This window comes from Heliangelus exortis, chromosome 2, assembly GCF_036169615.1.
Source record: "Heliangelus exortis chromosome 2, bHelExo1.hap1, whole genome shotgun sequence".
NCBI classification, from domain to species: Eukaryota; Metazoa; Chordata; class Aves; order Apodiformes; family Trochilidae; genus Heliangelus; species Heliangelus exortis.
Window position 1 is genome coordinate 151,274,395 of NC_092423.1, and position 22,776 is coordinate 151,297,170.

Here is a 22,776-nt window from a genome sequence, read left to right on the forward strand (position 1 = left end):
CCCATTTAGGGTCCTTAGCCCACCAGAGACCACCCTGCACAAAGCTTCTATACCCTTCTTTTAAATGCTCCTAACCCCCCCCTCAGCACCCAGACACTGCAGATGTGCAGAGTGCAGCAGAGATCAATGCAAGGCACTAAAACACTTGGCAGACAACATGATTTAAATCCCCCAAGTTTCACCTTTGCAAGATCCCAGAAAAAAAACCCCACAGCAACAATCCTTTGTTCATTTCTGTTTGTTTCTTTCTCCTTTTCCTATGGCCAGAGTGGACTTCTACCTGAAGCCCCTCACAGCAAGAGCACAACAAAAGCCTGGTGCTCCTTATCCACCATCCCCACAGCTACAGCACCAGAAGGTGCCATGAAAATATCCAAGCATCACCCTGGCTTTGTGCTCCAGACACTTCCATTCCACCTGTGGGTGGAAAACACCAAGGTGGCAGAACAAGTCTCTAGGTTTTATCAGCTTGCTGGGGGTTCTCCTCAGAGGATCAAAATGGGTCAAGTATCAAGGTCTATCAGGGAACAGACCTGAGGTTATCTTCTGCACCCCAGTGCTGTGGGGGAAGCATTTCTAGGCATAAAACTCCCAGTAATGAGCACTAAGAATCCTCAGAGCACACCTGCTACTCACCTTTATATTTCTTCCCCCCAGCATGACAGAATTCATCTGCTCCAAGGCCAGCTGAGCAGCTTCAGGTACCTCGTACTCCACAAAAGCAAAACCCTAGGAGAGAAGGACAGGGGGACAGCCTTGTTGAACCATCCCAGCTGCATCTTGTCTCCAACCAGGCACCAAGCCAACACAGCCAAGACTTCCCCTGTACCAGAGTCCTGCTATGGTGGCCTGAGAAGATGTCTCCTTAAAGAAGCTCTTTTTTAACAGCAGAAAAGGGACATGCAGGAGCACATGGCTGCCTGCTTCCAGAGCCTCTCCCACTGGAAGGCCCCAGAGCAAACAGCCCGGGGAGGGAGGAGTACTGCCTGCTCTCATGCACACACCCCCTCTGCATGGCTGGTTCACCCTGCAAGGCTCAGCAGAGCAGCAGCTGCAGGGCTCAAAGGGCTCAAAGCAGCTTGATCTCCACTGGGATCAAGGCTCCTTCCTCTCCTGGATATATTGAGGAAAGCCTTGGAAAGAACAAAAGCCACACAGAATCATGGAATGGTTTTGGTTGAAGGGACCTCAAAGCTCACCCAGTGCCCCCCCTGCCATGGTCAGGGACCTCTCCCCCAGCCCAGGGGGCTCCAAGCCCCATCCAACCTTCAACACTGCCAGGGATGGGGCAGCCACAGCTTCTGGGGGCAACCTGGGCACCCAGGGGCTCAGCACCCTCACCCCAAACAATTTCTCCCTCCCTCCCTCCCTGCCCAAGATCTCCTCTCCATCTCCCCTCTCCCAGCTGCAAACCCTTCCCCCTGGGAGGCTCCCATCCCTCCAGGCCCTTGTCCCAAGTCCCTCCCCAGCTTTCCTGGAGCCCCTTCAGGACCTGGAAGCTGCTCCAAGGTCTCCCCATTGCAGCCTTCACTTCTCCAGCCTCAACACCCCCAACTCTCTCAGCCTGGCACCAGAACACCCCTGGGGGGCTGTTAACCCACCTTGTGTTTCATGGTAACAGAGTCCCAGGACATATCAATGCTTTTTATAGGTCCAAAGGGGGCAAATGCCTGTCGGATGGTGTCCTCTCCCAGCTCATAGTAGATGGAGCCCACATAGACACGGCACATGATGGCCAAGGCGCGCTGCCTCTGAGCTGCCATCTGTATTGGAAAGAAGAACTGGCTGGTTAGCTCAGGGGGGTGGTCATGGACATCAGGACCTCTTTTTTCCCTTCCTCTTTCCCTCCCAGGAGCTATGACCCAGCAGCAGGTAGCTCCTCCCTGGGCTGCAGGGCAGCCTGGCACACGTAGTGATAAAGAAGTCTTTTCCTGCTCAGTGCACAGACTGCTGGAGTGGACAAGCAGTACAGCTCACTCCCGGGGGCAGCCAAATCTCTGAAGGGCTCTGCCACCTCGGGAGCCCTAACTCCAACCCCACTGATAAGGTCTAGCCCTCCCCAGCCTGATCACATCTCCAGCAACACTTGCAGGAGGAGGAAATAACTTCATTCTAGGGCAGCTTCCCCCTCCAGGCAGCAAAGGTTTCCATTCTGGGCACTGTGAGTGACCCCTCCCCTTCCCTCCCGCAAGGGACAGCAAGAGATCCAAACCTGGGCACCACCTAACACCACTCCCTCCCCCCACCCCGTCCTCCCTGGCAGCAAAAGGATCAGGAACTGGGAACCTCCTCCTCCCCACTCCCTCAAGCATCACACACCACCTCCCCCCCAGCCCTGGCAGCACGAGATCCAGTACTAGGCACCACTTCCACCGCACAGGTCAAAAGCAAAAGCAAAAAAAAGAAAAAAAAAAAAAAAGAAAATAAGAAAAAAAAAAATTAAATGGTTAAATGAAAGTTCTTAGTTAAGTGTGTGGTGCTAGTACTTATCACTGCCTGTTGTTACTGGCTCAGATACTGGTGCAGCCCCCCAAGGCTCCGCCCTTATCAGTTTCGGTGCAGAGGTCTCTGTGCTATTTTCTCCTAAGTATGACTGAAAACCTGTTTGCAAGACAAATCCAGACATTTCTTACAGCAGGTATCAAAAAAAAAAAGCAGTATATCCTTCAATTTTTTTTTTCACCCTTATTGCAATTCTGGAATTGCTAGTGCTTGTGGTTGTTATTCTAGGAAGATTCTGCCTACAAAAAAACCCCAAAAACCATATCCTAGCAGCACATCTTGGCACCGAGGCAGATATCAGGTCTCTGTAGGGCAGGTCCCTATGGTCAGCAAGACTGAGTTTGGGTGATCTGGAGATGTGCACAAGGCTCCATTCCTGTTCCAGGTGGAACAGAGGGCAAACAGGGAAAGCAGGAGGGGCTACAGATGGCTGCAGAGTCAGCTCTGAACAACCACCTCTTCCCCCCTGGTTAAGGGGGGGGGATTAATCAGAGGCCACTTTCCAAATGAGCTCTGATGTGTCTCAGGATGCTGCAAAACAGAAGGGACAGTATTTGATCTGTGCTGGTCACAGCAGGGGGGACACAAAGGGTCCCTGAAGAACCCCTTCCTCCTCACAGCCCCCACCTGCGAGTGCCACTGACCATAGGAGGAAACAAAGAGTAAAGACTCAACTCCTATGAATCCATACAGCAGGGATCCTATTAAACAGGAATTGTTCTCACCCCACGCTGCTGCTCCTGAAGTGACATGAAGCTCACCTCCTGGCTGAGTTTAAGTATTTCACACAGTTAACAATCAGCTGTGGGGTTTGGGTTTTTTTTGTTCCCATTCCCTCTGCTGTGACTGGGAGGACCATGGCACGTGCAGACCTCTTGTCTGCCAGGTTCTCCACCACACTCCCAGCTCTGGTGCAGGTAAGGCAGTGACCAGCAGCCCCTCAGCGTGCTGTGTGTCCACCTGTGGGTTCAGAGCCACCACCACCACCCTAACCCCAAGGGTTTGGTGAAGTGCCCACGGTAACCCACGGTGCCACCGCTGGGGAGAGCAGTTTAGTGGTTTACTGGGAGTGCTTCTTGACAAACCAGCCTTGCACCAGGCAGAGGAATCTTTTGTTTGTCACCTTCTGAAGGGTCTAGATACACAAAGAGGACATTTCCCTCTGTTCAGTGAGCAATGCAACACTGAGGGCAGAAAAAGGGGCGTTTGTCCTCTTCCACAGCAGCCGCGGTTACAGGAGGAACTCCACATCTTACCCTGCAGCAAGGACCCCAAAAACACAGCTGGGGGCAGCTGGGGGCCTCTGCCACAGCACTAACAGAGTCAAAATGTGGCCCTCCAAAAGGCAGAGCTGAGGTGGGGCCCTGCCAGGGAGGGGGAGCAGCGATGGGGGTGAGGGGAATGATGAGCAGGGACCTGAGCCCCTGGCAGTGCCAGGAGACAAAAGACTCCTGGGGTTCACTACTTACACTACGTAGACTTTGCTGGTCTTCCTCCACCTATAAAATGGAGTTTTCAGCATCTGCAGCCTTCATAAAGGCAGCAGCTGTCTCCCTGCAAGGTTCCTGTTAAGTGCTTAATGAAGGTTAACTGAAGGGGAAGCCAAACAGCCTCCTTTAACAAAGGAGGTGATGGAAAACCAGCACCACCAGCTTCAGTTTTAATGCAACACCACCAGGAGATTGTGCTCATCTTGCTGGAGGGACGTGGAAATTCTGAGCTGTAACACTTGAAGGATTAAGTAGAGAGGAAGCTTTAATCTCAGCCACTATAATATGGCAATGGGAAGCTCAGGCTGCACTTCCTTCCTGTAGGAATTGATGGATCTTGTCAACAGGAAAAAGTGTTGGCCAGAGCTCTGTCTGCATTTGTGACACTCCTGAGGGGCTCTGGGATAAAGCACTTGCTGAGGAGAGGGCACCCTAACAATTCAGACTTCTGCTCTGAGGCTCTGGCCCACCAGCAGCAGCTTCTGACTCCCTGGAGAGGGAGGAGGGTCTTGGGACAAGGATTCCCAATACTGGTAACACTCCTGAGAAATCCATTAAGGAGAGATTAAACATTCCGTGTCCCATGATCAGTTCACATTTCCATCTGCTGCCTGACTGGGAACAGTCAGCCAAATACATTTTTTAAATGCAAAATTGATGGAGTTCTGCTGTCAAGTTAGCATCCACATTAATACATTAACAGTGCCTGGGCACGAGGGCTCAGGAACAGCTTCAATTCCATTCCAAACCCAACACCCCCAACAACACTGGTTTTGGCTGCCCTGCTGACACACTACTGACTGTGGTGGTGTTAAAGGAGGGGAAACTGGTGAGTTTAAGCTTTAGTGCACCTTTTTTTTTGCCTCTGCATTTTAAACCAAGGAGAAATATTACGTTCCAGCAAGGTGGAAAAATTATTTACAAAATGAATCTACAAATGACCCTTTGCATGCAGAGTGGAGCTTATAGGGCACTTTCTGCAGTGGCCATCATCCAACACGTCTAGGGAAAGGAGGGGATGGATAATCCCAGGTGTTTTAAGCTCTTTGTGGCATCTGATTAGAAATTCCAGCTCTAAAGGACTGCACAGACTCTCTGAATAGTCCTATGGTTCCATTACTTCCCACCCTGCTTTTTCCTTTCCTCCACACATGCCATATTCACCTAGTCTGGAAACATGCAGAGTTAAGAGCAGCCTTACACCTGGGCTATGGTATGTTCTGCAAACCTCTAGTGCCCCAGTCCTCCCCAGCACCTCAGCTGCCAGGTCTACGGTGCTGTGAGTTTGCTCCATAAAGAAATTGCCCCTTTGTGAGTTACCTTGGCAGTTAGTTTTAGGTCAGGACCTCAGAACTGCAGCGTCCCTAGAAATGCAGCTCCCACAATTTCACAGGTGTGTTCTCAGAACTGTCCGAAACCTAAAAAGCTTTCTTTGCCAACTGACTCCAGGACCCCGACTGCCCGTGTCACCACAGCAGACTGCACCCAGCCTAGGGTCTTCCTCTGGGGAGTTTACACTTTGCCTCTGCTTGTTGTGCTTGTCCATAACAGGTGGGGATGTGGGAGGGTTGTGCTGGCTTGAGTTAAGAGCATTGTTTTACCACTAGATACTTCCCCAACTCTAGGCCCTGACTAAGACAAAGTGCCCAAGAAGAAGTGAATATGTCTATTGACCGATTGTAAAGGTGAGAGAGGATCTCCAAAGCCCATTGTCACTGCTGCCATCTGAAAGACAGTAAAGACAGAGTTCAGTCTGTTGGAGCTGAGCATACTACGGCTGTTTTGTCAAAACTCAAGCAGAACCTGTGGGAGAGGCCTCTCCTTCCTTGCCCCTCACTGCCTGGTCCCAAGGACTGTCCAGCGCTGGGACCCTGCAGATTCCAGTCCCACCAGGTCAGGGTGGAAGTTGTGCTGCTGCCACTGCCTCAGGAAGCAGGGTCTTCTCCCAGGGATGGGGGTTGGGGGGTAAGGGGGGGGGAACTCAAGGCAATAGTAACCTCTGCAACCACTGTCGTTGATTCTCCCCCAGCATTTAAAAAGGAGCCCCTCAACTAGACCAAGAGACTCAGAACCAGGCACAGCCCCGACAGGCCCCAGCTGTGAGTGAGGCAGTGAGGATCCACAGGGATTTGTCACCAACAACACAGCCCAATGTCCCCAGGATGATGTCTGGGGATTCCTAATTTTGAGGAGAAGGCAGTGAAATGTGTTCCAGGTGCCTCCAAAGGGAGATTTGACCTGCCAGGGAAGGGCTCTCCCAGCACACAGGCATTCCAAGCAGGAGAGGCCCAGGGAGCTTCTCCAAAATAGAGAAACCTTCTGGGGGAAGGGAGGGAGCAGGACTGTGACAGCCCAGGAGAGACAGGCACCCTCCCCTTGAGGGGACACTGCTCCCACCACAAACGTGGAAGCTGAAACTCACAGCACATCCTTTGCCCCCTGGCATTTCAAGAAGCATTTGCCCAGCCAAGGGGAGAGAAATTCCTAACGGATTTACTCTTTGAACTAATGAAATCTGGGGACAATTTGTGCAGGTTTGTGTTGGCAGGCTGCAGACAGCAGCTGAATTTCACTGTGGAAACAGAAGCACACGTGCCTGGCTGCAGGCTGGCCTCAGGGCTGTGCTCTGGTTCTAAGTGCAAAAAGAACTCCACCTTGTTGGGGAGAGTAAGAGACAGAAGGAGCGACTCAGAGGGTCCCTCACCTGCAGGTTGGTGAGCTGCTGTTGCTGGTGGGCGATGGTTTGCTTCACCAGCACACTCTTGATGCTCTGCTCCATCGCATACTTCTTTGCCTGGAAAGAAAGACAGAGTCTGTAGTCCCAGGACAACACCCCCGAGCAGGGAACCACGTCTGATTTCACACCACAGCTCCCCAAGAACCACACAACTCGGCTGCGGGGGGAACTTTCCGGCTCTCCAGCCCTAAGCCCTAAGGCACTCTGGAGGGAAGAGGTTGCTAACACCTTGGATCTGCACCTCAGAGCCCTGAAATGCAGCATCACCCTTGAGCAGAGGCTTGGAGGGGCTCAGCCAGGAGCAGTGTCAGGAAGCAGCATGCACTACACACTCAGCATCTCCCCTCTTTCTTCCCCCTCTGCCCCTGTGAGCCCACCTTACCTGCTGGGATGAGGGCAGGACAGAGAAGGCTCCTTCAAGCCCTTTCCACTCAGAGAACACATGGACAAAGAGGTTCTACAAAAGGGAAGGGGGGCTCCGAATCCCCAGGGCTCAGTCTCTTGACTGGCCACTCCCTCTCCTGTCCCTGCTCTGGACACCCCCCTGGCTCTTTGCTGCCTCAATGCTCCAGCTCTCCTCTGGCTCCTGGCCTGCAGACACTCCTTTGGCTTTTTTTTCTTTCAGTCTTCCACCAATTTGGCCACAGCCTGAGCTTGACACCCAGGAGGTGCTGACCTCTTTTGTCAAGGGGAAACCTAATGAGCACCCCCAGATGTGCCTATTCCCAGGGGATGGTACAAAGACATTCAGCCAAACCCTCACAGGCACCTGCTCTCCATGGCTGTTTGGGAGGTGCCAGGGCACTGCAGGCTCTAACCCGGGGATTTGAGACGTGTGCTTCGGAAACCTGGAAATGGACAAGGGGATTCAGAGCTGTCAGCCACGGAGAAGCCAGAGGAAACGAGGCTGGGTCACACTGTGAGCCACACAACACACACACACACACAGCTCCAGCACCAGGGGAACGCTCACACCAAGCCTCCCTGGAGCAAAACTTCACTTGCCTGGCCACAGGGCAGAAGGCACCTAAGCCCCAGTTCCCACCTTCCTTGGGTTGGTGTTTCTCTCCCCCTCTTTTTCACTTTCCAATCTCTGCAGGGGCTACAAGAAAGCTGGGGGAGGGCTTTGGACATGGGGGTGTAGGGAGAGGACAAGGGAAATGGGTTAAAACTTGGAGAGATCTGGTTTAGTAGTTGACTGTGGCGTTGGTTGGTCAAAGGTTGGACTGGATATCTTGGAGGTCTCTTCCAACCTGAACATTCTGTGCTTAAGTTGGATATTTAGGAGGAAATTCTTTAATTAGAGGGTGGTGAACCCCTGGTTGCCCCCAGAAGCTGTGGCTGCCCCCGTGGCAGTGTCTCAGGCCAGGCTGGATGGGGCTTGGAGCACCCTGGGCTGTGGGAGTTGGGTTGGGGTGGCACTGGGTGAGCTTTAAGGTCCCTTCCAACCCAAACCACTCTCTGATTCTGATTCTCATCCCAACTCTGCTCTCCTCTCAGCAAGCCAGGGATCACTCCCTCCCATCAGGACTGGGGGTGAGGAGGTGGCAGGGACCTCCCCAAGGAGTTGTATGAAACAGGAGCAGCCACCAGGAGCAGAGCAGGACTGAAATGGCCTCTTCATTCAGGCAGGCTGAGCACACGTGCTACCAGGTCTCTTTACCACAAGATGGGAAGGAGCATTGGGGAAAACAGAGGTATTTTGAGAGTGTTCTTGTGTGGACAGAGTAAAAGCCCAGCTGGAGCATATCAGAAACTTATTCCTTGTGGAGTACAGGCTGCTCCTCCTCACAGTAACTTCATGGCAGTTGCCTTAGAGTGTGATCTTAAGATGTTATTTACTTATGATTGTGGGGTTGTTTTGTTGTTGTTTGCTTGTTTTTAATTAAAACCACTCTCCCCACCCCAGCAGCAAATTCCACACCATGCTCCCCAAAAAGCAGCTATAAGCTCTAAAACAAGTAATTCTTTGGCACAAATTTGAGTGTGAATGCACAGGGCCATTACCCCATAGACATTCCTGGTAGGTGAGTTTCCTTTTCTAACATAAATAGCAAAGGCTCATCTAAAAAGAAGAACAAAAAAAAAACAACAAAACAAACAATAAACAAAAAAACCCAAGACAAAAAGACAAAGAGTGCTGAAGAAGCAAACTCACATCAGGTTTACTTACTTTCTGGAGAGCTTCCTGCTGTTCTGGAGTGAGGGGAGGAAGCCCCAGCTTTGCTGCTGTGCTTTGTCCATTTTCCATCTTAATGGACTCTGTACCCTGAGGAAACAAAAAATATCCATGGAAAAACTGTTCTCATGGAACTGACCCATGTCTTCACTCCCAGAAACCCAAAGCACTTGCTGTAAGAATGTCACAGTTGGCTAAAAAGTCTTCCCAAACTCATGAAAACTTGTTAACATCCTACCAGCTGCTCCCTGTGGGATTGCTATCCCAGCAGCTGCACCAACTGAGGGATCTGCTGGATCCTCAGAGCTCCCTGGCACCCAGATTTTCAGTTACAGGAACCACACAATCATTAAGGTTGTGAAAAACCCCACCACCCATCAGCCCAACCCCACCCTGCCCATTAAGCCATGTCCTGAAGTGCCACATCTACACATTGGTTTTCTTTTTCACACCTCCAGGGATGGTGACTCCACCACTGCCCCAGGCAGACTGTCCCAAGGACTGACCACTCTTAAAATAAATTTCCCCAACATACAATCTAAACTTCCCCTGGGGAGGGAAACCTCCCCAGGCCTCACTCACATCACCTCCACCCTTCCTCTCACCAGCCCAGCTCCCAAATGTTCTCTCTCCTCCTCACCTCTTCACAGGGGGTTTGTCACCCATGGTTTCTCAAGTTCTTTTGAAAAATCACCTCTGTAAGTTCTCCAAACCTCACACACTGTTCCAGCTGCACAACACCTCCCCACGCAGCCTCCCAAACACAATCTCACAGCAGGAAGGAGTTTCTGTGCCACTGGGATGATTTTTTCCTGATTTCAAGCCCACATGTAGCTGACAGATGTCAGCTCTCTGGGGCTTTGGTGTTCCACCAACTTCTTTTCCTTATGCTCATGTTGCACACTCAAGTCCTGTGCAGCAGCTGCTCAATTATTCCTGCCAGGATAAGCAGCACTTGGATTCTCCAGGTGGGGTTAAAGTGCTGCAGCACCTTGTGTCCTCCATAGAACCTCAGAATGAGTTGGAGGGTCCATAAATCCCCCCCAGTGCCCCCCTGCCATGGTCAGGGACCCCTCCCCCAGCCCAGGGGGCTCCAAGCCCCATCCAACCTTCAACACTGCCAGGGATGGGGCAGCCACAGCTTCTGGGGGCAACCTGGGCACCCAGGGGCTCAGCACCCTCACCCCAAACAATTTCTCCCTCCCTCCCTCCCTGCCCAAGATCTCCTCTCCATCTCCCCTCTCCCAGCTGCAAACCCTTCCCCCTGGGAGGCTCCCATCCCTCCAGGCCCTTGTCCCAAGTCCCTCCCCAGCTTTCCTGGAGCCCCTTGCATCCTCTTTGTCATCAGGGCAGGAGCCCAAACCCATTTCCCTGAGGAGATCCAAGCCCTGGGGGAGCTCCTGCAGGGGAACCACTCAGCACAACACAGCACTCACTCCTTTCCTCCAGGTCCCCACCTCCCTGACACTCCAATTTTACCTATCTGCATTCTTTTTCTCTCATACACAGAACTTTGTTTGTGACAGGGGGGAGATGTGCAAAACAGTCAAGACACTTTGAAGACATGAAACACGTTATAGCACCTACATAGAAGGGAAGCTCAGGCACATCCACGTGGTTCTCCCATTTTTGGGTAATAATTTAGATTTCAACATCACTCTGATGTTCATAACCAGGGGCAGAACAACACACCAGCTGATACCACTGGCACTGCTCCAGGGGGAATGGACAAAGCCTCTCTTGTTCTGCTGCTACAGAACCTCCCACAAACCAGAACCCTACCCAGATATTTGATTTTTTGGGAACCAATGCTGGGGACCAAACTGCCTCCTGGTAGCCCCCTAACTAAATAATCCCTGCAGACACCTGCTTCCCACCCTGCTCTGAGTGCTCCTGGCTCTGCCACCTCCCCTCCCTTCCCCTCTCTCCTCTCCCTGGGGTGGTTTTACTGCCCCTGCACTGCAGCCTCCCCAAAGGAGCAGCTCCCAACCACCCAGGCTGATTGAATTAGTGTGGGGGGAGATAAGAGGGACCCAAATCCTTACCCCCAAAGCTGCTATCCTCAAGATCCAACAGTAGTGGAATTAGAATTATTTTATAGTCATGCTATAGTAAAAGCACTATGGTAGTGTGACAGTAATTCTTTGGTTTGGGGGTTGTTTGGTGTTTATTTTTTTTTTATTGTTTTAACCACTCCTGGTATTATAAAAGACTCAGATGACAACCTTGTCACTAATGGGAACAAAACAACCCAAAGCAGGTGGTAGCATGGAGCCTTTTTTGCTCCCTGAAGCCCCCCCATGCCCATGTCCAAGGCAGCAAACCCCTTGGGTTTACCAGGGAAGCCTCTGCCCAGCTCCAGAAGCAGAGAGGAAAAAAGCAGCAGCAGCTTCTGCTGCATTCTCAGACAGCACCTTGGACATCAGGGAGCTCTACCCCAAAACCTCATCTGACACCCTCTGAGCTGCTCCAGGGGTACTCAGCACCCACCTTGCCCCAAACAAGCAGGGGATTGATGCTAAAAGCTCCTTAATCAGCTCATCAAGCAATTTTATTTTACTCCCTGGGTGTAAAATGGGGTCATGTTCCTTTTTAAGAGGATAAACCCTGATTAGTGCCCACAGAGGGAAAAAAAGACTCTTTCAGAAGGTGTCACAGTGCACACACTCAGTTTGTTCCCACACTGAACACACATTCTATATTCTCACAGCCCAAAAGCAGCATCAGTCCCAAGGTGGAACCCTCCATGTCCCCCCTTCTCAGGCCTAACCTGTAGGATCTGAGAGGCTTACAAATGGGAGCAGCTAACTTTACACTTCAGGTTCCCATAAATACAGGTTTTCAAGGTCAATTATAAGACTAACAAATTGTGGCTGGAATAAATGAAATTAATTCAGAATTCTAGTTCTGGGCTCTGCACACACAGTGATGTAGGAAACAGCAAATTTCTGTTTTTATCAAACTGTGTTTTGCTGATGAGTTAAAAGAGATTCAGTGACTTTGGATACAGATGTGGGTTGGTGGGATTTCTTGTATTTTCTTTTCCAGGCACAGAACCATCAGAGCTGGAAGGGACCTCTCTAGATCATCTAGTCCAAATAACAATGATATACAAAGGACTTCTGATGCTAAGCTGTCGTTTTTCATTTAATTCATCTCAATTTACTTTGGTTTTGATGCTTTTCTAATTTAATTTTTTTAATCTTGAGTATCTATGTCTCTACTAGAGAGTAAGGTACCTAAAATGTGGTGCTGTGGCTCACAGAAATGCTGCACCCAGATGTGCTGATGGCTGAAGTACAAACATCTGGAGGTGGAGGGACAGTGCCAGGTATGAGCAGGAACCTCCTGAGCCATCCATTTTCTTAGGCTTGCTGGGAGCTTCCATTACTAATCAAGTTTCCAGAAAGCAAATGTTAAATTTGTTACAGAATGTTGTTAAAGTACCTCGTGGTTCCACAAGGACTAAATATTCACCTTCAAGGAGCAGGATCTGGACCACCTTTGTTGTTCAGGTCAAGTTCTGCCTTTATCATCCATCCAAAGAAAAAATGGTTTCTGAATGTTCTGCATCAACTGCTTGAAATCCCAGAATGGAAAATACCCTCAGCTGTGCAGGGCTCAACAGACTTGTGTCTGGGAACACGACAGCTTGCAGTAACAAAAAATACAGGGAAAAGCTAATCTAGCAGCAGGAAGTGTCTTTCTAAGCACTTCCTGCACCAAATGCAAAGTTTCTCCCCCATCAGCCCCCCAGGGCTGCCTCCCCCAGCCCAGGAGCCAGGAGAGCTGCAGGATGAGGTGGGGATGGCTCCTTCAGCCTCCTCCTCCTCTGATTTACACCTAAATGGAGACCTGTGCTGGGTGCACTCAGCCTCCAGCTCACCCCAAGGCACTGAGCACAGAGCAGATGCAAAGCAAACCCTCCCCAGATAAAAACACCTTCTGCTGGCACCTGAGGACAGGGCTCCAGGGCTGAGGATTCCCCACTCCTTCAGACCAAAGGTCACAGCTGCACTGACCAGCAGTGAGACACAGGAGAGGAAAACCTGAGTGGAAGGGCTCCCAGATTTAGCCAATCACAGTAAAAAACAAAAAAAACCCCTCACTCCATTTGTCATTTGTTATGATCCCTCACAAATAAAGACTCTTACAGATCTAAATATAAAGTACTTTAGACACTTGAGCTCATGAAATGGCACAGCTTCCACACACTGGTGTGGAACAAACAGCCTCCAGCAGGGAAGGAAAAATCACAGAGAAGCAGCACCTCAGGAACCCAGACCCTGGCACTGCTGCTTCCAAGCTCTTCCCCACCACACCTCCCTCTGGAAAGAAACCTTTGCTGACCAAGAGGAAAGCTGCAAAAAAACCCAATCAAACCCCAACCCCCTGGCACTGCAGGATCAGCCAGGGCAGCCCAGACAGGAACACATCCAGGGGGGGTTTGGAAGGCAGCAGAGAAGGAGAGGAACCTCATCTGGAGGTTGGGGGGGTTCAGGAGGGGTTTGGAAGGCAGCAGAGAAGGAGAGGAACCTCATCTGGAGGTTGGGGGGGTTCAGGAGGGGTTTGGAAGGCAGCAGAGAAGGAGAGGAACCTCATCTGGAGGTTGGGGGGGTTCAGGAGGGGTTTGGAAGGCAGCAGAGAAGGAGAGGAACCTCATCTGGAGGTTGGGGGGGTTCAGGAGGGGTTTGGGAGGCAGCAGAGAAGGAGACTCCACAACCTCTCTGGGCAGCCTGGGCCAGGGCTCCCTCAGCCTCACAGCAAAGAAGTTTCTCCTCACCTGGAGCTGGAACTTCCCATCTTCCAGCTTCAACCCATTCTTCCTTGGCCTGGGCACCACCCAAAAGAGACTGAGCCCTTCCTCTTGCCCCCCAGCCCTCAGCTACTGACAGACATTCAGCAGATCCCCTCTCAGCCTTCTCTTCTCCAGCCTCAACACCCCCAGGGCTCTCACTCTTTCTTCCCAGCAGAGATGCTCAAGGCCCTTCAGCACCCTCCCAGCTCTCCAGGGGACTCTCTCCAGTAGATCTCTGCCTCTCCTCAACTGGGGAGCCCCAAACTGGAGCCAGGATTCCAGCTCTGGTCTCCCCAGGGCAGAGCAGAGCAGAGCAGAGCAGAGCAGAGCAGAGCAGAGCAGAGCAGAGGGGGAGCAGAACCTCCCTGGACCTGCTGGACACACTTTTCCTGATGCCCCCCAGGCCACCATTGGCCTCTTGGCCACCAGGGCACAGTGCTGACCCCTGGAGAACTTCCTGCCCACCAGGACTCCAAGGGCTTTCCCCAGGGAGCTGTGTTCTCCAAGGTCAGGAGGGGACAAGCGAAGTTGACATGAGAAGCAGAACAGGAGTTGCTTTGAAAAGGGAAATAAATAAAAAGTGCCCAGCTGGTGCTACCAGCATTGCTCCAGAGTGGTGCTGGGCCCTTTGAGGTCCTTTGAACTCCCAGGAGTTCAGGCACAGAGGCTGGAAACTTATTACATGGCTGAGAATTTCTCTGAAGTACAAATGCATGTGAGGGGAAAAAAGAAAAACAAACCAGAGAATCTTTTTATTTCAGGAACCATAACAAGCAAACATCCCAAGGACTGAATAAAGAAGAGGTGGGAAAAGGCCTGATGGGGCTCCTTGTGGACTGGGTTGAATTCTTACCCTACCACTGCATCAGCTCTTGGGAACCTCGAGGCACCTGAAGTAGTTGGGGTTGTTCAGCCTGGAGAAGAGGAGGCTCCCAGGTGAGCTCAGAGCAACCTTCCAATATCTGAAGGGGCTCCAAGAAAGCTGGCGGAGGGCTTTGGACACGGGGGGGTAGGGAGAGGAGAAGGGAAATGGGTTAAAACTTGGAGAGAAAGGGGAGATGGAGGTTGGAGATGGGGGAGAAATTGTTTGGGGTGAGGGTGCTGAGCCCCTGGGTGCCCAGGTTGCCCCCAGAAGCTGTGGCTGCCCCATCCCTGGCAGTGTTGAAGGTTGGATGGGGCTTGGAGCCCCCTGGGCTGGGGAAGGGGTCCCTGACCATGGCAGGGGTGGAAATGGGGGGGATTTGAGGTCCCTTCCAACCCTACCACTCCATGATTCTATTCTATGATTCTGTGTTTGGGGATTATTAAAAGCACTTCCATGTTTTGAATTTTTAACTCTCTTGAACCTCTGTCCCCAGTGTCCAAAATAAACACCAGGGAAGGGTTTTCTGAGAAGCATAAGTCTGGAATAAGACTAAGCAGAAAATGAAATGAAAGTTTTCCAGATGTCACCATTCTGTGCAGCATGATCTGCATTAGCACCTCTGCCATGGAACCCAGACATCACCTGCACCTCAGTTTTCATCCCTCAAAGGAAGAAAACTGCTCCTGAGCTATAACACAGTCCCAATGCACATCATCATCATCATCATCATCATCATCCCCTTCCTCTTGGCTACAAACAGGAAAGGCAGACACAGGGAAACAAACACATTCCTCCCCAAAGGCATCACCACTTCCCCCACCATCTTCTCAACACACCCTTCAGCTTCCACCTCACTTCCAGACAAGACCCCAAGTGCAGCCAGAGCTGATGTGCAGCTTCCATGTCCACCTTGGGCTCCTCTCAGCCACAAGTTCTCTCAGCAGGAAACATGACTGAGATTCCCAGCATGGGGAAGAGTTTGAAATCTCATTGTTTTCTACCAAGAAAAAGCTCCTGAGCTCCTCTCCCCAGATCAGTTCTCTAGAATTTAGCAGGAATTTCACCACAGCCCCATTAGCCCCAGGCCCAGTCTGCTTTTCCTCAAGGATTTATGAGAATCCTGCAGTCACAGAGCTCCAGGGCTGCACAGCCAGCTGAGGGAACTGCTTTTTGGTGGATTTAACTTCTCACTGAAGTCACCCCAGAGCACACCCCTCCCTCCTGCAGGAGAGGCCAAACTATCCAGGGGTTTGGAGCAGCAGCAAGGCAGGCACAGGGGGTGTGGGGGGATTGATGCCAACAAGGGCCAAGAGTGCTCCTGAATGCACAGAAGTGGCTCCTCCCTTGTGCATGGAGCCAAACACACACCTGATGCATCCATTGCTGCTGCAGTTTTTTTAAAAGAATGTCAAGAACCTGGCAAGAGGAGGAAGACACAGAATCAAGGCAAAAAGTAATTCATGTCACCAAGAAATGGGGTAAATCCTCACAGAAGCAGCACTGCACATCATTCTGGAGCACCAGCCTGGGACACACCAAAAGCTCCCAGCAGTGGCAGCACCTCAGAGCTTTTAATTGGTGTTAAAAACACCTCCTGCTTCAGCCAGAGCTGGAGGGTGCAGTCAGCTGCAAGAGGTGACTCCACTTCTGCCACTAAAATCCAGATATTGAGAAGTTTCACCCCCTCTGCCTCAATCTCAACGAGGCCTTTATAAGAATTTGGTGTTGGTGCCCAGGCTGGCAGCACAAACAGAAACCTCTGCAGGTTACCAGCAGCTCTTGCTTCTGGCAGCACCACAGAAAACATCAACTGCTTCAGTTTGAAGCTTTGAGTGGGGCCCTCATTTTCAGGACCACTCACACTGTGCCTCAGCGTTCCAAGCCCAGCACATGGCAAAAAATGCTGCAAAGTGGCAAAAAATGGCAGTGGGTGGTGGGAACTCCCAGGTTATGAAAGATCCTACTGGAACAAAAGTGTTGGAACCCCTCCTGTGAAGCTGCCAAGAACAACTGCTCTAAGGTGTTGAACCTTAAGAACTCAAGTTTAAAATAAACCTCTCTCAGTCCTCCAAGTGAGGAGCAGGGAGCAACCCCTGGCCAGGCTGCAGCTCTTGTTCCTGGAAGGCTGCCCCTGACACCACCTCATTGATAACTCAGAGATTACACCCAGGGCAACAAAAAAAGGAAAAAAATAATTCCTTCCATCTCCAGGCTTCTGCTCTCACACCACCTCCCATCCAACCCATCCTCTGGATTTTCCTCACTTCTGAATCCACTGCCTCACCCAGACACCCCTGGGGGACAGCAGAGGGAGGGGTCACCAGGGCTCTTCTCGACTCTTCTGCATCCAAACCACATCCAGAGACTGAAAATAAGGAATGGGATTCACCATGGGGCTAAACCAGAGCTGGGCAGATGCAGATCAGACACCAGGAAAAAGCCCCTCACCATCAGGGTGAGGAGACACTGGAGCAGTTGTGCAGGGAGGTGGTCACAGCCCCAGCCCTGGAAGTTTGTACAGACAGGAAAAAAGATTCAAAACTTCAAAAATACAATAAAATAGGCAGCCCCCATATCCAGTGCCTGGAGGGGCTGCAGGAATGCTGGAGAGGGACTGTGGGCAAGGCCTGGAGGGATGGGATGAGGGGCAATGGTTTAAACTGGAGAAGAGCAGATTTGGACTGGATGTTGGGAACAAGTTGTGTCCCAGGAGGGCAGTGGAACCATGGCACAGGGTGCCCAGGGAGGGGGTTGGGGCCTCATCCCTGGAGATGTTCAAGGTGAGGCTTGAGGAGGCTCTGAGCACCCTGATCTGGGTGAGGGTGTCCCTGAGACTGCAGGGCTGGGACTGGAGCACCTTGAGAGGGCCCTTCCCACCCAAACCATTCCATGAGCTGTCCCCATCCTTCCACGTGTCCCTTCACCCCAGGACTGCTGATGCCCATCTCCTGTGCTCACCTACAAGCCATGGCTCCCCCCTTCCTGCTGACACAGCCACCCCTCCAGCAGCACCAGCTCTGAAACTGCACCACAGAATGAGGGGCAATGGCTTCAAACTGAAAAGAGGGGAGATCCAGAGGAGATATCAGGAAGAAATTCTTTACTGTGAGAGCAGGGAGACTCTGGGAGAGGCTGCCCAGAGAAGCTGTGGCAGAGCTGAAGGTCAGGCTGGATGGGGCTTGGAACCAGCTCCTCCAGTGGGAGGTGTCCCTGCCCACGCAGGGGGGTGGAAGTGGGGGAGCTTTAGGGTCCCTTCCAACCCAAACCTTCTGTGATTTGAAGTGCCCTGGGGCTCCTGGCCCCACACATCATCTGAGGAGGTTCCTCAAGGTTTGCCTGGACTGGAGGGAAAGCAGGAGAGGGCTCTGACTCTCTGGAGCTGAGTGTCCATCTTAACCTGGGCTGTGAGCTGGCAGGTTTAAGCTGGAGTGCTCGGGAGGTTTGCAATAAATGAAAAAAAAAAAATAAAAATCAAACTCCTTACACCTCCTGTGCTCTGCTCAGCTCCTCACACTCAATCCAAACACCAGACTTGCAGAAAAGCGGCACAAGTTTCTTTTAGAGTGATGACAAAATCTGCTCAGAACAGCAGAGGCAGAGAGACAGAAACCCTGGAGCAAAGTCTTCATTTTTTATCCATTCCTGTGGTGAGACCCTGAGAATTCCATGACTGGAGCAGTGGGCTGGGAAACAAAAGCCAAGCCCCACCTCAGCTCTGAGCAATCAACCATTCCTCGGGTTTCCAGCACTTTTGGGAACTACATTTCACCTCAGATGCTGAGGACTGGAATGTTCATTCCTCACATGAAGCTGGCAACACCCAGCCCAGTCCTAATTCAGCACAAATGAGAAGAGAAACAAAGTGAGAGTGACTCCAGTTTGCTCACAGTGATGAGCACCACTATTTGTGAATCCAAAAAAGGAACACTAAAAACCCAAAGCAGCTCCTTCAGGGGGCAAAGGCAGACCCGTAGAGAAAAACAGTTTTAGAATTACATTTATGCCAGAATTAAAACCCTCTGAAGCAAGAGTTCAGGGTGTTCCTGACCAGTCTGCTCCGGAGAGCTCTGCAGAACGCTCCGAAAACAGAAAGAATTCACAAAAATCACTGCTGCTGGGATCCCATCGTGAACGCATAAATGCTGCAAAACAGGAAACATAAAAATAATCGCTGGCACCAAGCCCGTTCATCAGGAAAGGGGACCAGTAGCTCAGTTTAAGTTCAGACTACAACGTTCTAGGAGAGGAAACCCTCGGCTAAGTTGTTTTTTTTTTTTAAAAAAAAAAACCGCGCAGGCCGGAGCTGCCTTTTTCTGCAGGCGAATTTTTGAAACCCCCAAACAAGCCCAAAGAAAGCGACGAGCGCGTATCCCCACGCAACGAAACCCACAATTTCCTAAGAAACAGAGTTGGGACAAAACACCCGCGGTACCGGGTAAAGCTTTACGCCCCGGCACCGCCCGCTCGGAACCGCCAGCGGGACCGGAACCGGAACCGGGAGCAGCACCAGCTCCATGCCGGCGGCAAGGAGGGGTGGAGCGACCCTCCCGTACTCACGGCCGCCGGGCAGGGAGGGCACAGGCGGCTCCCGACCTCGGCCCCGCGGCCCCCCCGCTGCAGCCGCCTCAGAGGCCCCGCTCGGCCTGACTGGAGCCCGGCCCGCCCGCCTCCCCGGAGCCCGGCGCTCGGAGCGCCCCGTGGCCAAGGGCTCTCCCTGCCTCCGTGCCCAGGCGCTGTGCCCCGGGGAGGCTGCTCGGGGCGGTCCCGTAGCGGTCCCGGGGCGGTCCCGTAGCGGTCCCGGGGCGGTCAGGGCCGCGCTGCTCACCAGGGAGATGCTGCTCGTCGCCGCCATCTTCTCCGCTCCCTCGGCGCGAGGCTCTCGCGAGACTTTGCCCCTTCCCCGTGCGCGCCCACCGCCAGCGCTCTCGCGAGATTTCTCTTCCCCTCGCCCCTCCCTCCGCCCCCAACGGCTGCCGGGGGAAGATCTCGCGATAACTCCGCGGGCGGGCGGGCTCAGGGCGGGCTCAGCGCGGTCCCGGCGGGTCCGGGAAGGGCCCGGGATGCGGGCTCGGAGGCTCCCCGGCTGCCACCTTCAGCCCTCCGTGGGCCCCAATGCCCCCGCTCTGGGGTGCGGGGTGAGCTCCGGGGGGTTCCGGGCCTCTCCGGGCCTGTGCGGTGCGCTCCTCCCCGTCAGCATCAAGCGAGGCACCGAGCGCCGCTCCCGCCGCCAAAATCCTCTCGGGAGAGGAGCCTGAGGGTGCTGCGAGGCGGCCCCGGCCTCAGGGCAGTGCCGGGAGGTGTCCGGTTCCAGGGGGACTGCCAGGGGGGTCACAGCATGGGGAAGGGGGGGATGTAACCGTGCGGCCCGGAGCAGGGGGCACAGCGTGGTGTCCAGGCGGGCTTGGACCGGCACCAGGGTGGGTTTGGAACGGCACCAAGGTGGGTTTGAGACCCCACCACCTCTGGGCAGCCTCTGCCACCCTTGCAGTGAACACATTTATTTTCTGGGTGACCCTCCCGTGGTCCAGTCTGTGACCATCACCCCTTGTCCCAGCGCTGGACACCACTGGAAAGAGTCTGGTCCCATCCTGACACCAAACACTGATGAGATTCCCCCCTCAGTCTCTTCCAGGCTGCTCAGAGCCATCTCCCTTCCCTCAGATTCTCCCTCCAGTCCATCCATCTGCACTGGCCTCCCTCCAGCATCTCCCTCTCCTTGTGAGCAGCCCAGAACTGGACCCAGTTCTCCAGACGTGGCCTCACCAGGGCAGAGCAGAGGAGGAGGAGAACCCCCCTCATCCTGCTGCCCAAACTCTTTTTGATGGACCCCAAGATGCCATTGGCCTTGGCCACCAGGGCACAGTGCTGGCTCGTGGTCACCTGGTGGCCACCAGGACTCCCAGGTCTTTCCCCAGCAGGTCACCCCCAACCTGTCCTGGTCCCTGGGGCTGTTCCCCCCTAGGTGCAGGGCCCTACACTTGCCCTTGGTGAACCTCAGGTGGTTCTGGTTCTGTCCAGCTGTCCAGCCTGTCCAGGTCCTGCTGGATGGCAGCACAGCCCTCTGGGGTGTCCCACACCCACCCCAGCTCCCTGTCACCAGCTGAGGGGACACTGTCCCTTCACCAGGTCACTGGTGGGAACACTGACCAGGACTGGACCCAGGGCTGACCCTGAGGAGCACCACGAGTTCCTGACCTCCAGCTGGACTCTCCCTGACCACGACCTCTGTGTTCTGTGCACCCACCCCCTGTGCACCCCCTCCCCCTGCGGGTGCCGTGGGAGATGGGGTCAGAATCCTCACTGAAGCCACGGGGGGCACCACCCTCTGCCCACCCACCCACCCACCCGTGTCACAGCCGTGTCACTGCAAGAGCCATCAGCTTGGCCAGATGTGACCCCCCCATGCTGACCCCTTCCAAGTTTCTTTTCCTCCAGGTGCTTTGAGATGGCACTCAGATGATGCATAGGCTGTGAAGGGATCCAGCACAAGTCCTGTGAGGAAGGGCTGAGGGAGCTGGGGGTGTTGAGGCTGGAGAAGAGGAGGCTCAGGGGAGACCTCATCACTCTCTACAACTCCCTGAAAGGAGGTTGGAGCCAGGGGGGGGTTGGGCTCTTTTCCCAGGCAACTCTCAGCAAGACAAGAGGGCACAAGAGGTCTCAAGTTGTGCCAGGGGAGGTTTAGGTTGGACATTAGAAAGAATTTCTTTGTGGAGAGGGTGATCAGGCATTGGAATGGGCTGCCCAGGGAAGGGGTGGATTCTCCATCCCTGGAGATATTTCAAAAGAGCCTGGATGTGGCACTCAGTGCCATGGGCTGGGAACCACGGGGGGAGTGGAGCAAGGGTTGGATTTGATGAGCTCTGAGGTCCCTTCCAACCCAGCCCATTCTGTGGTTCTGTGATTCTATGATGCTCGGAACCATCTGTTCCATCACCTCTCCAGGATGGAGGTGAGGCTGATGGGCCTGTGGTTTCCTGGGTCACCCCTCTTCCCCTTTTTGTCACTGGGGTGACACTGGGGTGACACTGCCTCTCCTCCAGTCCTCAGGCACCTCACCTTTCTCCAGGACATTTCAGAGATGATGGAGAGTGGCCCAGGAATGACTTCTGCCAGCTCCTCCTGGATGCATCACACCAGGACCCGTGGACTTGTGGTTGCTTCACTCTGACCTGATCTTCCCCTGCCAAGAACTTTCCCCTTCCAGCTGAGCTCCAGCCCTGCAGCTCTCCCACTCCCCTGCCCTGGTTTCTGCCTCCAAGAGGCACGCTGATCCTGAGCTTGGAGGAAGTGGTGCTTGGATATCAACCAATTCTCTTGATTCCCCCCAGCTCCCAGAGCCCTGACCCAGGGGATTGCTCTGAGCAGTTTCTCCAGGAGGTCCCAGTCAGCCCAAGTCAGGTCCCAGGTTACAATTCTACTGATTCCTGTCTGTTACCCATCATCCTGAACTCATCTTCTCACCATGAAGGTGGAGCCAGGTTCTCCTCAGCAGTGCCCAGTGACAAGAAGCAGATTGGGAAATTCCATTCAAATGCAGGAAAATGTTGGTTTTTTTCCTGTGGGAGTGGTTGAACACAGAAACAAGTTCAACCAGAGAGACCCCATCTGTGGAGATACTGAAACCTGACTGGTGGTGGCCCTGAGCTTTACCTGCCCTGCTTGAGCAGGGGGCTTGGATCTTGGATCAGATGAGGACAGGGGTGGAAGGACCTCCTGAGACTCCTGCAGCAGCTGCTTCCCCAGCTCAGCCCAGGGAAATCCCCCAAACCCAGCCCAGGTTGCTCCAAGCCTCCTCCAACCTGGGGTTGAACCCCTCCAGGGAGGGGGCAGCCACAGCTTCTCTGGGCAATCTGTTCCAGAGTCTCAGCACCCTCCTGCTGAAGAACTTCTTCCTAAGCTCCAGGCTCAGCCTCTTCTCCTTCAGTTGGAAACCATCTCCCCGTGTCCTGTCACTGGACACTCTGATGAAAAGTCCCTCTGCAGCCTTCCTGGAGGTTCCCTTCAGGGACTGGGGGGCAGCTCTAAGGTCCCCCTGGAATCTTCTCCAGGCTGAATTCACCCTTCAGAAAGGTGAATCCCAGAGTGGTTTGGGTTGGAAGGGACTTTAAATCCCCCCCAGTGCCCCCCCTGCCATGGTCAGGGACCCCTCCCCCAGCCCAGGGGGCTCCAAGCCCCATCCAACCTTCAACACTGCCAGGGATGGGG

The 22,776-nt window shown here is 53.2% G+C and overlaps 1 protein-coding gene and 1 long non-coding RNA gene across 3 annotated transcripts in view; one reads left to right on the forward strand and one right to left on the reverse strand.

Annotated features, from left to right (window-relative positions):
- PUF60 (poly(U) binding splicing factor 60) overlaps positions 1-19,516 on the reverse strand; it is a 28,667-nt gene extending 9,151 nt beyond the window's left edge. The window contains exons 1-6 of one of the 2 annotated variants that reach the window (XM_071738639.1): positions 19,397-19,516; positions 8,903-8,998; positions 6,697-6,786; positions 5,667-5,717; positions 1,602-1,763; positions 637-729 (exon numbers count right to left, since the gene is read on the reverse strand). In XM_071738639.1, the coding sequence (XP_071594740.1) occupies positions 637-729; positions 1,602-1,763; positions 5,667-5,717; positions 6,697-6,786; positions 8,903-8,998; positions 19,397-19,423 (519 nt within the window). In that variant the 5' untranslated portion in view covers positions 19,424-19,516. The remainder of the gene's footprint in view (positions 1-636; positions 730-1,601; positions 1,764-5,666; positions 5,718-6,696; positions 6,787-8,902; positions 8,999-19,396) is intronic. The other variant, XM_071738640.1, reaches the window with a different exon arrangement.
- A 1,619-nt stretch (positions 19,517-21,135) lies between these two features.
- On the forward strand, positions 21,136-21,847 carry LOC139793644 (uncharacterized). Its single transcript, XR_011724686.1, has 2 exons — positions 21,136-21,520; positions 21,612-21,847. It is a non-coding gene; the product is annotated as an uncharacterized lncRNA (long non-coding RNA).
- Positions 21,848-22,776: the final 929 nt, after the last annotated feature.